Source organism: Oncorhynchus nerka, linkage group LG14 (assembly GCF_034236695.1).
Source record: "Oncorhynchus nerka isolate Pitt River linkage group LG14, Oner_Uvic_2.0, whole genome shotgun sequence".
Taxonomy (NCBI): Eukaryota; Metazoa; Chordata; class Actinopteri; order Salmoniformes; family Salmonidae; genus Oncorhynchus; species Oncorhynchus nerka.
In genome coordinates, this window is record NC_088409.1 from 86,112,257 (window position 1) to 86,128,034 (window position 15,778).

General features: G+C 42.7%; 1 protein-coding gene across 1 annotated transcript in view; it reads right to left on the reverse strand.

Moving 5' to 3' along the window:
- LOC115115523 (roundabout homolog 2-like) overlaps positions 1-15,778 on the reverse strand; it is a 392,283-nt gene that overhangs the window by 52,937 nt on the left and 323,568 nt on the right. Inside the window, 2 exon segments of the mRNA XM_065000507.1 lie at positions 1,733-1,775; positions 13,237-13,425. Coding sequence (XP_064856579.1) covers positions 1,733-1,775; positions 13,237-13,425 — 232 coding nt within the window.

Genomic DNA, 15,778 nt, shown 5'->3' on the forward strand with positions numbered 1-15,778 from the left:
TAGCATAATGTTATAGTCTAATTTTATGGTATAATGCTAGAGGTTAATGTTAGAGCATTATGTTATAGGTTCATGTTATAGGTTAATGTTAGAGGTTAATGTTAGAGGTTCATGTTAGAGCATAATGTTATAGGTTAATGTTATAGGTTAATGTTATAGGTTAATGTTATCGCATAACATTATAGGTTAATATTATAGCATAATGTTATAGCATACTGTAATTGTCTAATGTTTTGCATAATGTTATTGCATAACGTTATAGTCTAATGTTATAGCATAATGTTATAGCATGTTATAGTCTAATGTTATAGCATAATGTTATAGTCTAATGTTATAGCATAATGTTATAGCATAATGTTATAGCATAATGTTATAGCATGTTATAGTCTAATGTTATAGCATAATGTTATAGTCTAATGTTATAGCATAATGTTATAGCATAATGTTATAGCATGTTATAGTCTAATGTTATAGTCTAATGTTATAGCATAATGTTATAGCATGTTATAGTCTAATGTTATAGTATAATGTTATAGTCTAATGTTATAGCATAATGTTATAGCATAATGTTATAGCATGTTATAGTCTAATGTTATAGCATAATGTTATAGCATAATGTTATAGCATGTTATAGTCTAATGTTATAGCATAATGTTATAGCATAATGTTATAGCATGTTATAGTCTAATGTTATAGTATAATGTTATAGTCTAATGTTATAGCATAATGTTATAGCATAATGTTATAGCATGTTATAGTCTAATGTTATAGCATAATGTTATAGCATGTTATAGCATAATGTTATAGCATAATGTTATAGCATGTTATAGTATAATGTTATAGTCTAATGTTATAGCATAATGTTATAGCATAATGTTATAGCATGTTATAGTCTAATGTTATAGTCTAATGTTATAGCATAATGTTATAGCATAATGTTATAGCATGTTATAGTCTAATGTTATAGTCTAATGTTATAGCATAATGTTATAGCATAATGTTATAGTCTAATGTTATAGCATAATGTTATAGCATGTTATAGTCTAATGTTATAGCATAATGTTATAGCATAATGTTATAGCATAATGTTATAGTCTAATGTTATAGTATAATGTTATAGTCTAATGTTATAGCCTAATGTTATAGCATAATGTTATAGCATGTTATAGTATAATGTTATAGTCTAATGTTATAGCATAATGTTATAGGTACATTTTATAGTGTAATGTTATAGGTTAATTTTATAGTGTAATTTTATAGTGTAATGTTATAGGTTAATGTTATAGGTCAATGTTATAGTCGTGTGTTATATTATAATGTTATATGCTAATGTTATAGATCAGTGTCATATTATAATGTTATAGTCTAATGTTATAGTATAATATTATAGCATAATGTAATAAGAAATGTTGTAGTCTAATGTTATAGTCTGTTATTCCATAATGTTATAGAATACTGTTATAGTATAATGTTATAGGACAATGTTATAGTCTAATGTTAGTCTAATGTTACAGTCTAATGTTATAGCATTACGTTATAGTCTCATGTTAAAGCATAATGTTATAGTCTAATGTTATAGCATAATGTTTGACTGGGTTGCTGGGTTTTCACAGTCTGATGGAGGTGGTTTGAAAGCCCTTCAGAACACACACAGGTGTGGTGTTGTTTGGCTCTATGTGTGGAGAGAAGGGCTCTCTGTCCCTGATGGAATACTGACGGGTAGAACACTCACCTTCCATTGCTCATCAGACCCCCGTCAACACGCTGGAACGTCACTGGGGTCAGAGTGGAGGAGAGGAGAGAGGGAGCGCCACGACATAAAAGGAGAGAAAAGACAAAGTAATATGTTTGACTTTTCATATAATTTCAATGACATTGATGACCACATCAGGGCTGCATTGCCAACGCTAATACCGGTTGATCAGAGAGAGTTCTGATGGTTTTAGCCCCCAACCATTATCAGGAATTATTCTTGTGAACGATCGCACCACTGCACCCAATGTGTCCTTCCAGTGTCTTCTGTAGCTGGCTGGATATTGATGGCTTCCCTAAGGGATGCAGAGGCCCCACAGTGTCCATTCTTATCATGGAAATTATAACAAGGATGCTGTGAATAAGGTAGCAGATTGCATTGCTTTGCATAAAGTGACACGTAATGTGTTTTTCTCAAAGACAAGATGCTTGATGGAACAGAAACTAATTTCATCTCCCATTTTTTGGTTTGAATCATTATCAGATTTGTGATTAAATCTCGGCCAAAATAAAAATGATTAGAAAAGGCAGAGGGCTCATTAATCAGGTAGAATTAGATGTGTGGGGGCTGGAAGGAAGTGAGTTACAGATCTCTCTAGCAGCAGGGTACACTGACTAGCATGACTCTCAGAAGCCATCTACAGATAATAAATAAGAGTCTTTGTCAGCAGCTAGTAAAACTGTTGCAGCTGAGCGTAAGAGACCGTTTCATATCTGCTCAACACAGATGATGACAATAAGACATCAGAAGACTGAGCGTGCAAAACGTCAATGGATCACAGGAAATTGAAAAAAAGAGAGAAAGAACCATAGAGTTTTGTAAATCACCCTGTGCGGATGACAGAGGAAATCACCCCGTGCGGTTGACAGAGGGGGAGAAGGAAAAAACAGAAACCTACTTGAGTCGAGAAGGAGCTGATAGTAATGTGGCTTATTTAATCATTTCCTGTGATCCATTGACGTTTTGCACGCTCAGTCTTCTGATGTCTTATTGTCATCATCTGTGTTGAGCAGAGATGAAACGGTCTCTTACGCTGAGCTGCAACAGTTTTACTAGCTGCTGACAAAGACCCAAATGTTGTTCCCTAGATGGAGATTAAAGGGAGGAGGGCTGAACATTCCTTCACTCCTCTCCTCCACTCAGGTTTATTTTCCAACAAGCCAAGGCACGGGCCAAATAAAGTATTCAGAGAATACAGGAAGAAAGGAGGAGAGGAGATTTAAAAAAAAATGGTGATAGTGTGACACAGAGAGTGCTGCTGGTAGGACAATCTCTTCACTTTGTCATCAACCAACCAAAACACTTTTACCACCATCATTCTGGAACTGTACACTGGCATGTTGCAGTATATAAGTGTAAAACCAACCCCAACACAGTAATGACCTAAAACAAGAAAACTCCCTCAAAACCTTACTGTTATTTTGCTTCAATCATACCACACTAGCTTATTTACATACTTTGACAGTGGATCTCCAAAAGAAAATGGTTGACATTCCTTATTCAACATTACTCTATAGCTACTTCTCTTTATTCCACTAGCAAGAAACACATCTCTCTCTCCCTATCTCCTCTCTCACTCTCCTACAGTATCTCTCTCTCCTATCTCTCCTACAGTATCTCTCTCTCTCTCCTATCTCTCCTACAGTATCTCTCTCTCCGACAGTATCTCTCTCTCTCCTATCTCTCCTACAGTATCTCTCTCCTACAGTATCTCTCTCTCCTATCTCTCATCTCTCACTATCCTACAGTATCTCTCTCTCCTATCTCTCCTAACTCTCCTACAGTATTTCTCTCTCCTATCTCTCCTACAGTATCTCTCTCTGCCTCATATCTCTCCTACAGTATCTCTCTCTGCCTCGTATCTTTCCTACAGTATCTCTCTCTGCCTCATATCTCCCCTACAGTATCTCTCTCTCTCCTATAGTATCTCTCTCTCTCCTATCTCTCCTACATAATCTCTCTCTCTCTCTCTCTCTCTCTCTCTCTCTCTCTCTCTCTCTCCTACAGTATCTCTCTCTCCTATCTCCTATCTCTTCTACTGTATCTCTCTCCTATCTCTCCTACATAACTCTCTCTGCCTCATATCTCTCCTACAGTATCTCTCTCTCCTATAGTATCTCTCTCTCTCCTATCTCTCCTACAGAATCTCTCTCTCTCCTACATTATTTCTCTCCTATCTGTCTCTCCTATCTCCTATCTCTCCTACAGTATCTCTCTCCTATCTCTCCTACAGTATCTCCTACAGTATCTATCTCTCTCCCTCTCCTATCTCTCCTACAGTATCCGGGGTGGCCTAGTGGTTAGAGCGTTGGACTAGCAACCGCAAGGTTGCAAGTTCAAATCCCCGAGCTGACAAGGTACAAATCTGTCGTTCTGCCCCTCTCATTGAAAATAAGAATTTGTTCTTAACTGACTTGCCTAGTTAAATAAAGGTAAAATTAAAAAAATCTCTCTCTCTCGCTCTATTTCCTAGGAGGGAGAAGAGAATAGGGAGGCTGATACTGTGCTCTGCGGTGGGGAGGCCTCTGATGTCCCTATCTTTGCTCAGACACATGTATTCTCCGCGGTGGAGGACTTTAATGTTAGCCAGCCTGACGTGGCTGTGCCCTGCTCCTTCCTCCAGATAAGGACTCCAATATGAATAGGGATGAGTCAAGGACTGAAGGTGACAAGGAGGACTGGTTTAATAAGCATTAAGAACATAATCAACGTATAAAATCCCGTCAAATCTTCTTCCCTGCTGGTTGCGTGCCTCGAAAACCCGTTACCTCTCCTGTATGACAGCTTTACTGTAGGAGTCAGGGACACTGTGTGTGGGCATCACCTCCTAGCTAACATCCTAAATGACACACTACCTCACTCATACACTCAGTGACATTAAAAAATACAACCACCACAATATTCATATCTAAACCAGTCCTCCTCGTCACCTTCAGTCCTTGACTCATTGTTCACTCCCGGTGGACACCACCCTGATCCTCTAGCCTGAGTGCAGTGTGCTTACAATCTAATACACACACTCTTCAGTTTCACTAGTACGTTTGAGTGGAACACTTATCTTCCAGCGGCCAGAGCCCCAGGTGAGAATAGGGAGTGGTTGATTGTCTACAGGGGGATCGGGCAGAGGAGCAGGGGGTGTATCATAGAGAGATTGTGTTGCCTGGAGTGGAGAAGCTACAGCCAGGACCCCCAGCCAGCCTCCCTGCACTGGCCTTATCTCCGTCACACTGCTGGTACAGGACCAATAGAGAAGAACCCCAGTCTGAGGAACTCATTTCATATGTAATGGACTCTGTTCTCCTCAATTCATCTATATCTCTCCAGGAGAGTACAGTGAGCAGACAGAGGCTTTTCTCTCCTGTATTTACAGTTTCTTTCATTGAGAGACAGAGGCTGATTGCCTGCTTGCTCAGCATTGGTGCCAGTCAGGTCCACTTTGGGAGAGCATGTACTGACAATCCTTTACAGTATAGGGGGCTAACATTGTTACAGTTATCAATTTAACTGCAATGAACCAATTAGTACATGGTGTATAAAGTAGCAGACCCACTATGCTGTGACGAGAGATAAAGAGGACTACCAGAGTAGCCAATGAGGATATTTTAAAAGGGCAACATAATCACATATATAATCCCCAATCAACACCAACACCTGTAGAAAGAGAAGGACCCCTTCAAGCCCAATGCAAACCTCACAGGAACATCAAAGAGGGGAGTACAGAGTCTTTAAGGATGAATACCCACTACTATCAGAGAGAGGAGTACAGAGTCTTTAAGGACGAATACCCACTACTATCAGAGAGGGGAGTACAGAGTCTTTAAGGATGAATACCCACTACTATCAAAGAGGAGAGTGAGGAGTCTTTAAGGATGAATACCCACTACTATCAGAGAGGGGAGTACAGAGTCTTTAAGGAGGAATACCCACTACTATCAGAGAGGAGAGTGAGGAGTCTTTAAGGACGAATACCCACTACTATCAGAGAGGGGAGTACAGAGTCTTTAAGGAGGAATACCCACTACTATCAAAGAGGGGAGTACAGAGTCTTTAAGGACGAATACCCACTACTATCAAAGAGGGGAGTACAGAGTCTTTAAGGACGAATACCCACTACCATCAAAGAGGCTGAGTACAGAGTCTTTAAGGATGAATACCCACTACTATAAAAGAGGTTGAGTACAGAGTCTTTAAGGAGGAATACCCACTACTATCAGAGAGGGGAGTACAGAGTCTTTAAGGAGGAATACCCACTACTATCAAAGAGGGGAGTACAGAGTCTTTAAGGACGAATACCCACTACTATCAAAGAGGGGAGTACAGAGTCTTTAAGGACGAATACCCACTACTATCAGAGAGGGGAGTACAGAGTCTTTAAGGAGGAATACCCACTACTATCAAAGAGGGGAGTACAGAGTCTTCAAGGACGAATACCCACTACTATCAGAGAGGGGAGTACAGAGTCTTTAAGGAGGAATACCCACTATTATCAAAGAGGGGAGTACAGAGTCTTTAAGGAGGAATACCCACTACTATCAGAGAGGGGAGTACAGAGTCTTTAAGGACGAATACCCACTACTATCAGAGAGGGGAGTACAGAGTCTTTAAGGATGAATACCCACTACTATCAGAGAGGGGAGTACAGAGTCTTTAAGAACGAATACCCACTACTATCAGAGAGGGGAGTACAGAGTCTTTAAGGACGAATACCCACTACTATCAGAGAGGAGAGTGAGGAGTCTTTAAGGATGAATACCCACTACTATCAGAGAGGGGAGTACAGAGTCTTTAAGGAGGAATACCCACTACTATCAAAGAGGGGAGTACAGAGTCTTTAAGGAGGAAAACCCACTACTATCAAAGAGGAGAGTGAAGAGTCTTTAAGGAGGAATACCCACTACTATCAACGAGGAGAGTGAAGAGTCTTTAAGGAGGAATACCCACTACTATCAAAGAGGAGAGTGACAAGTCTTTCAGGAGGAATACCCACTACTATCAAAGAGGAGAGTGAGGAGTCTTTAAGGAGGAATACCCACTACTATCAAAGAGGACAGTGAGGAGTATTTAAGGAGGAATACCCACTACTATCAAAGAGGAGAGTGAAGAGTCTTTAAGGAGGAATACCCACTACTATCAAAGAGGAGAGTGAGGAGTCTTTAAGGAGGAATACCCACTACTATCAAAGAGGAGAGTGAGGAGTCTTTCAGGAGTAATACCCACTACTATCAAAGAGGAGAGTGAGGAGTCTTTAAGGAGGAATACCCACTACTATCAAAGAGGAGAGTGAGGAGTCTTTAAGGATGAATACCCACTACTATCAAAGAGGAGAGTGTAGAGTCTTTAAGGAGGAATACCCACTACTATCAAATAGGAGAGTGAAGAGTCTTTAAGGAGGAATACCCACTACCATCAAAGAGGAGAGTGTAGAGTCTTTAAGGAGGAATACCCACTACTATCAAAGAGGAGAGTGAAGAGTCTTTAAGGAGGAATACCCACTACCATCAAAGAGGAGAGTGAAGAGTCTTTGGGAGGAATACCCACTACTATCAACGAGGAGAGTGAAGAGTCTTCGGGATGAATACCCACTACTATCAAAGAGGAGAGTGAAGAGTCTTTGGGAGGAACACCCACTACCATCAAAGAGGGGAGTCCTAACAGGAATACCAGACAGAGAGAGGAACACCACAGCCAGAGGATGGAGGTTCAGTGAAACACCGATGGTCACAACAGCCAAACACAGAAGCACAGTACGGTACGACAACCAGGCTGATGACTGAGCAGGGATGGGACAGCTGTTTGCAGGGCACAGGCCCCCTGCCCTATTACAAATCCAGAGCGTTTTCATGATCAATTTAAGCTATTTCAGGCCATCTCTTCCAGCAGGAAGAAAAGGTGTGAAATATGGGTTTTTGCCACCTCAAGCTGGGGTTTGGATTTATATTGGGCAAGACCTGGAATCTGTCAAACATATATAATGTAGGCAGGAGAGGAGAGGAGAGGGACCTGTGGCAGGAGGTGGGGGGGGGACAGACAAATGAACAGTACCTGCAGGGGTGAAGGTGAAGGACTGAACTGTAAAACAAGAAGACAGAGAAGTTGTATGTTAAAAGCCTACAGAGGTGCTGTAAGCGTTGCTTTGGGGGCCTCTGCACACTGGGGCTGGGGGCCAGGTAGGCGAAAGGGGGGCAGAGGAGAGGAGCCAACTCCATGACCCAGTGTGCATGGCGGCAGCAAGGAAAGCAGCTCAGAGGCCACAGAGATGTAGAAACAACAGAAACAAATCAAAGAAAACACAACATACACGAAATGTAGCAAACAGAAATGATGGACAGGTTACAGCCATTTGACTGATTGTAGCAAGATCAAAAGTCAGTTTGCGCTAAGACATTGAATAAATGTCAAAAAAGAGAAAAGCCAAACTATTGAGAGAGATAACAATTTACTTGTACAAAGACATTGTTGAATAACATTACATGCATTACTAAAAGTATGTCTATCTCCTCCACTATAATTAAATAGCCTGTCAGTGGAAGACTGTCCATGGTGGATGGCTGTATTGACTATCTCCTCCACTATAATTAAATAGCCTAGCAGTGGAAGACTGTCCATGGTGGATGGCTGTATTGACTATCTCCTCCACTATAATTAAATAACCTAGCAGTGGAAGACTGTCCATGGTGGATGGCTGTATTGACTATCTCCTCCACTATAATTAAATAGCCTAGCAGTGGAAGACTGTCCATGGTGGATGGCTGTATTGACTATCTCCTCCACTATAATTAAATAGCCTAGCAGTGGAAGACTGTCCATGGTGGATGGCTGTATTGACTATCTCCTCCACTATAATTAAATAGCCTGTCAGTGGAAGACTGTCCATGGTGGATGGCTGTATTGACTATCTCCTCCACTATAATTAAATAGCCTAGCAGTGGAAGACTGTCCATGGTGGATGGCTGTATTGACTATCTCCTCCACTATAATTAAATAGCCTGTCAGTGGAAGACTGTCCATGGTGGATGGCTGTATTGACTATCTCCTCCACTATAATTAAATAGCCTGTCAGTGGAAGACTGTCCATGGTGGATGGCTGTATTGACTATCTCCTCCACTATAATTAAATAGCCTAGCAGTGGAAGACTGTCCATGGTGGATGGCTGTATTGACTATCTCCTCCACTATAATTAAATAGCCTAGCAGTGGAAGACTGTCCATGGTGGATGGCTGTATTGACTATCTCCTCCACTATAATTAAATAGCCTAGCAGTGGAAGACTGTCCATGGTGGATGGCTGTATTGACTATCTCCTCCACTATAATTAAATAGCCTGTCAGTGGAAGACTGTCCATGGTGGATGGCTGTATTGACTATCTCCTCCACTATAATTAAATAGCCTGTCAGTGGAAGACTGTCCATGGTGGATGGCTGTATTGACTATCTCCTCCACTATAATTAAATAGCCTAGCAGTGGAAGACTGTCCATGGTGGATGGCTGTATTGACTATCTCCTCCACTATAATTAAATAGCCTAGCAGTGGAAGACTGTCCATGGTGGATGGCTGTATTGACTATCTCCTCCACTATAATTAAATAGCCTAGCAGTGGAAGACTGTCCATGGTGGATGGCTGTATTGACTATCTCCTCCACTATAATTAAATAGCCTGTCAGTGGAAGACTGTCCATGGTGGATGGCTGTATTGACTATCTCCTCCACTATAATTAAATAGCCTAGCAGTGGAAGACTGTCCATGGTGGATGGCTGTATTGACTATCTCCTCCACTATAATTAAATAGCCTAGCAGTGGAAGACTGTCCATGGTGGATGGCTGTATTGACTATCTCCTCCACTATAATTAAATAGCCTAGCAGTGGAAGACTGTCCATGGTGGATGGCTGTATTGACTATCTCCTCCACTATAATTAAATAGCCTAGCAGTGGAAGACTGTCCATGGTGGATGGCTGTATTGACTATCTCCTCCACTATAATTAAATAGCCTAGCAGTGGAAGACTGTCCATGGTGGATGGCTGTATTGACTATCTCCTCCACTATAATTAAATAGCCTAGCAGTGGAAGACTGTCCATGGTGGATGGCTGTATTGACTATCTCCTCCACTATAATTAAATAGCCTGTCAGTGGAAGACTGTCCATGGTGGATGGCTGTATTGACTATCTCCTCCACTATAATTAAATAGTCTGTCAGTGGAAGACTGTCCATGGTGGATGGCTGTATTGACTATCTCCTCCACTATAATTAAATAGCCTGTCAGTGGAAGACTGTCCATGGTGGATGGCTGTATTGACTATCTCCTCCACTATAATTAAATAGCCTGTCAGTGGAAGACTGTCCATGGTGGATGGCTGTATTGACTATCTCCTCCACTATAATTAAATAGCCTGTCAGTGGAAGACTGTCCATGGTGGATGGCTGTATTGACTATCTCCTCCACTATAATTAAATAGCCTAGCAGTGGAAGACTGTCCATGGTGGATGGCTGTATTGACTATCTCCTCCACTATAATTAAATAGCCTAGCAGTGGAAGACTGTCCATGGTGGATGGCTGTATTGACTATCTCCTCCACTATAATTAAATAGCCTAGCAGTGGAAGACTGTCCATGGTGGATGGCTGTATTGACTATCTCCTCCACTATAATTAAATAGCCTGTCAGTGGAAGACTGTCCATGGTGGATGGCTGTATTGACTATCTCCTCCACTATAATTAAATAGCCTAGCAGTGGAAGACTGTCCATGGTGGATGGCTGTATTGACTATCTCCTCCACTATAATTAAATAGCCTAGCAGTGGAAGACTGTCCATGGTGGATGGCTGTATTGACTATCTCCTCCACTATAATTAAATAGCCTAGCAGTGGAAGACTGTCCATGGTGGATGGCTGTATTGACTATCTCCTCCACTATAATTAAATAGCCTAGCAGTGGAAGACTGTCCATGGTGGATGGCTGTATTGACTATCTCCTCCACTATAATTAAATAGCCTAGCAGTGGAAGACTGTCCATGGTGGATGGCTGTATTGACTATCTCCTCCACTATAATTAAATAGCCTAGCAGTGGAAGACTGTCCATGGTGGATGGCTGTATTGACTATCTCCTCCACTATAATTAAATAGCCTGTCAGGGAAGACTGTCCATGGTGGATGGCTGTATTGACTATCTCCTCCACTATAATTAAATAGTCTGTCAGTGGAAGACTGTCCATGGTGGATGGCTGTATTGACTATCTCCTCCACTATAATTAAATAGCCTGTCAGTGGAAGACTGTCCATGGTGGATGGCTGTATTGACTATCTCCTCCACTATAATTAAATAGCCTGTCAGTGGAAGACTGTCCATGGTGGATGGCTGTATTGACTATCTCCTCCACTATAATTAAATAGCCTGTCAGTGGAAGACTGTCCATGGTGGATGGCTGTATTGACTATCTCCTCCACTATAATTAAATAGTCTGTCAGTGGAAGACTGTCCATGGTGGATGGCTGTATTGACTATCTCCTCCACTATAATTAAATAGTCTGTCAGTGGAAGACTGTCCATGGTGGATGGCTGTATTGACTATCTCCTCCACTATAATTAAATAGCCTAGCAGTGGAAGACTGTCCATGGTGGATGGCTGTATTGACTATCTCCTCCACTATAATTAAATAGCCTGTCAGTGGAAGACTGTCCATGGTGGATGGCTGTATTGACTATCTCCTCCACTATAATTAAATAGCCTAGCAGTGGAAGACTGTCCATGGTGGATGGCTGTATTGACTATCTCCTCCACTATAATTAAATAGCCTGTCAGTGGAAGACTGTCCATGGTGGATGGCTGTATTGACTATCTCCTCCACTATAATTAAATAGTCTGTCAGTGGAAGACTGTCCATGGTGGATGGCTGTATTGACTGAGGTCGAGCACCCACACTCTGAAATGTCAGGGTCGGTGTAGGAGGATAGATGGACTGGCTCCAGCTCCAGCATGGCTCATTCCTGACTGGCCAGACCAGCAGAGAATCAGTTGTACCAGCAACCCAACCCACGCAACCCCTGCCACCCTATAGGATAGCATTGACACCGTGGGAGGGCGTGTCAAACATTACAACCATCACAACATGATTCACACCAACACTCTGCTTTGACAGTAGAGATATAGAAATATCCCTTCACAATAGAGTTAATAAAGTCATTAAAACACAGTTTAGTGATGCTTTTGAGGAAGTTTGTTGAGTGCTCTGTATTGGTGGCAGGAAGCAAACTCCCAGAGGTAGAGTATATGCACCTACAGTACGGTTTGTATGTTGTGTGCAGAATTAGCGTCTGTGTGTACTCTCCTGCCTGCTGGTCTAACCTGCGTAGTTGCTGTGTGTACTCTCTAGCCTGCTGGTCTAACCTGTGTAGTTGCTGTGTGTACTCTCTAGCCTGCTGGTCTAACCTGTGTAGTTGCAGTGTGTACCCTCCTGCCTGCTGGTCTAACCTGCGTAGTTGCTGTGTGTACTCTCTTGCCTGCTGGTCTAACCTGCGTAGTTGCTGTGCGTACTCTCTAGCCTGCTGGTCTAACCTGTGTAGTTGCTGTGTGTACTCTCTAGCCTGCTGGTCTAACCTGCGTAGTTGCTGTGTGTACTCTCCAGCCTGCTGGTCTAACCTGCGTAGTTGCTGTGTGTACTCTCCTGCCTGCTGGTCTAACCTGCGTAGTTGCTGTGTGTACTCTCTTGCCTGCTGGTCTAACCTGCGTAGTTGCTGTGTGTACTCTCTAGCCTGCTGGTCTAACCTATGTAGTTGCTGTGTGTACTCTCTAGCCTGCTGGTCTAACCTGTGTAGTTGCTGTGTGTACTCTCCAGCCTGCTGGTCTAACCTGCATAGTTGCTGTGTGTACTCTCCTGCCTGCTGGTCTAACCTGCGTAGTTGCTGTGTGTACTCTCTAGCCTGCTGGTCTAACCTGCGTAGTTGCTGTGTGTACCCTCCTGCCTGCTGGTCTAACCTGTGTAGTTGCTGTGTGTACTCTCTTGCCTGCTGGTCTAACCTGTGTAGTTGCTGTGTGTACTCTCTAGCCTGCTGGTCTAACCTGCGTAGTTGCTGTGTGTACTCTCTAGCCTGCTGGTCTAACCTGTGTAGTTGCTGTGTGTACTCTCTTGCCTGCTGGTCTAACCTGTGTAGTTGCTGTGTGTACTCTCTAGCCTGCTGGTCTAACCTGCGTAGTTGCTGTGTGTACTCTCCTGCCTGCTGGTCTAACCTGCATAGTTGCTGTGTGTACTCTCCTGCCTGCTGGTCTAACCTGCGTAGTTGCTGTGTGTACTCTCTAGCCTGCTGGTCTAACCTGCGTAGTTGCTGTGTGTACTCTCCTGCCTGCTGGTCTAACCTGCGTAGTTGCTGTGTGTACTCTCCTGCCTGCTGGTCTAACCTGCCTAGTTGCTGTGTGTACCCTCCTGCCTGCTGGTCTAACCTGCGTAGTTGCTGTGTGTACTCTCTAGCCTGCTGGTCTAACCTGCGTAGTTGCTGAGCCCCTTCCTCTTCTTCCTCCTCCAGTACAGCCAGATACTGAAGCCCATGAGGATAACCCAGCAGGCCCCTCCGATCCCCGCTATGAACGCTGGCTGCTTCACCACGTCTGTGATCTGCTCCGTGATGCTGTTGTTCCTGTTCCCACTTATGATCACGTCACGGAAGTCCTTACCTGGGGTGGGAGGGACAAGGGGGACAGGAGTACAGGGGGACAGGAGGGACGGGGGGGACAGGGGGGACAGGAGGACAAGGGGACAGGAGGGACGGGGGGACAGGGGAGAAAGGAGGACAAGGGGACAGGAGGGACGGGGGGACAGTGTGAGGGTGTGTATGCCAGGTTGTTTGTTGAAGCGGTGAAAAAGGATTCAGCATTATAATGAACCATTTTGTTATTACAATTGCTAGCCGGCTGGGGACAATAGCAGTACCATAATAGTCCCCACATATTTACTAAGAGCTCAATTCTCCCTCAAGATATGCCTTCAACCTCCATGGGAGATGTACAGGAAAATGTCAATGTCATGCACAGACCTGTAGTTAGGATTGAGTTCCAGGTGTAGATATGGTAAGATACAGAGGCAACACCAGCCTCTCGTCAATAGCAGCTAACATATTGACTGAGAGAGTAGAACATGGCTGCGGTGGGTGTGCGTGAAACCTAACGTGCAGACAGAGAGAGAGGGGAGGGAGGCTAAATCCTACAAGCTGACGACAACCCCTCAGCTGATCCTGCTGTTTGCTTAGCTCAGACTCCAATTCACTTCAATAAAATAGACCATGTGAGATGAGAGGCACACCCTGCTCCGTATCGATCTACCAATCGAAGCTCACTCTGACTTGTCTGCCTGACACTATAAGAGTTGGTTCTCAGAAGAACACACATGACAATATACCTGCAATCTTTGGCTTGGAGAACTGTGAGAGGGATTATAGGAGTGACATTGGGGAAAAAACACTATGCTACAGGCCAAGCCATTGGTGATTGGTCAGATCAGTCCCTGGCCCATATAAATTACACAGACCTACACCACAGCCTGGCTACACATCAAAATAACAGACCTACACCACAGCCTGGCTACACATAAAAATAACAGACCTACACCACAGCCTGGCTACACATCAAAATAACAGACCTACACCAAAGCCTGGCTACACATCAAAATAACAGACCTACACCAAAGCCTGGCTACACATCAAAATAACAGACCTACACCACAGCCTGGCTACACATCAAAATAACAGACCTACACCACAGCCTGGCTTCCAGTATGACTGATCACTCATGTCACATGCTCTCTAATTGTAAATACTTTTGCCCCATTCAGTGGTAATATTGATCATTTAAATAGGCATTCTTTATTCCCTGCCTGGTGGCCATGTTAATTGGAGTGATGTTTTTTCCCCCCCAAAAATACTATGTCCTTCAAAAACTAAATGGACTTTTCTGTAATTATGGATGAGTAGTCAATGAGACACTTTTACATTCCTCAATCATTTATGTAATAATGCCCTCGAGGCCGGTGTTTGGAGGATATATTGGCACAGGTGTTGTTAGGCCCCAAACACCGGCTTCCAGGGCATTATCACTTTTATATAACGGGTTGCCAACATATTCAAATAATGATTGACATATTTTCATTAAACATTTTATTTTGATACATTTATTCATACTATTTCATCGTTCCATAAGAAATAATCCTGACACAAATCTAGGGTTGTTAACCAAGTCGGCTGGTTGTTCGTTTCTATCAGTTTGGTTGCCAGAGACGTGACCCAGTCGTTAAGTATTTTTGTTCTGTATCTACAGTATGGACGTGACCCAGTCGTTAAGTATTTTTGTTCTGTATCTACAGTATGGACGTGACCCAGTCGTTTAGTATTTTGCAACAAGTTAGATTTTGGCAACTAGATGGCAGCAGTGTTTAAGCAAAGTTTTCCACGGATCCAATGAACCATTGCATTACTGTTCAAAATGTTGTATCAAGTCTGCCAAAATGTGCCAAATTGGTTTATTGATACATTTTCAAGTACATAATTGTGCACTCTCCTCAAACAATAGCATGTAATTATTTCACTGTAATAGCATCTTTAAATTGGACAGCGCAGTTAGATTAACAAGAATTGAAGCTTTCTGCCCATATAAGACATGTCTATGTCCAGGGAAATGTTCTTGTTCCTTTCAACGTCATGCTGATCACATAAACACACGTTAGCTCAAACGTCCCATGGGGGGTCACCGATCCGGTAGAAGATTCAAATCTCCGCTTTTGAAAACTAAATGTTAGTCTAAAAGAAATGTGAGATAATGTCTAGATAATTTTTTATAGAGATCAAGTTCATAAATTGCCTGGCTTGGCTGATGAGACAGTGGGATTGCGCAGTCAGATGGAACAGAGTAAATAAGCATTTTACCGTCTTACATTTAGCCGGTGGTAACTTGTGGAATAGACACCGTCTGGAATGCAGTTTTAATGAATCAGCATTTAGGATTAGACCCACCCGTTGTATAATCTACCATAACGCCC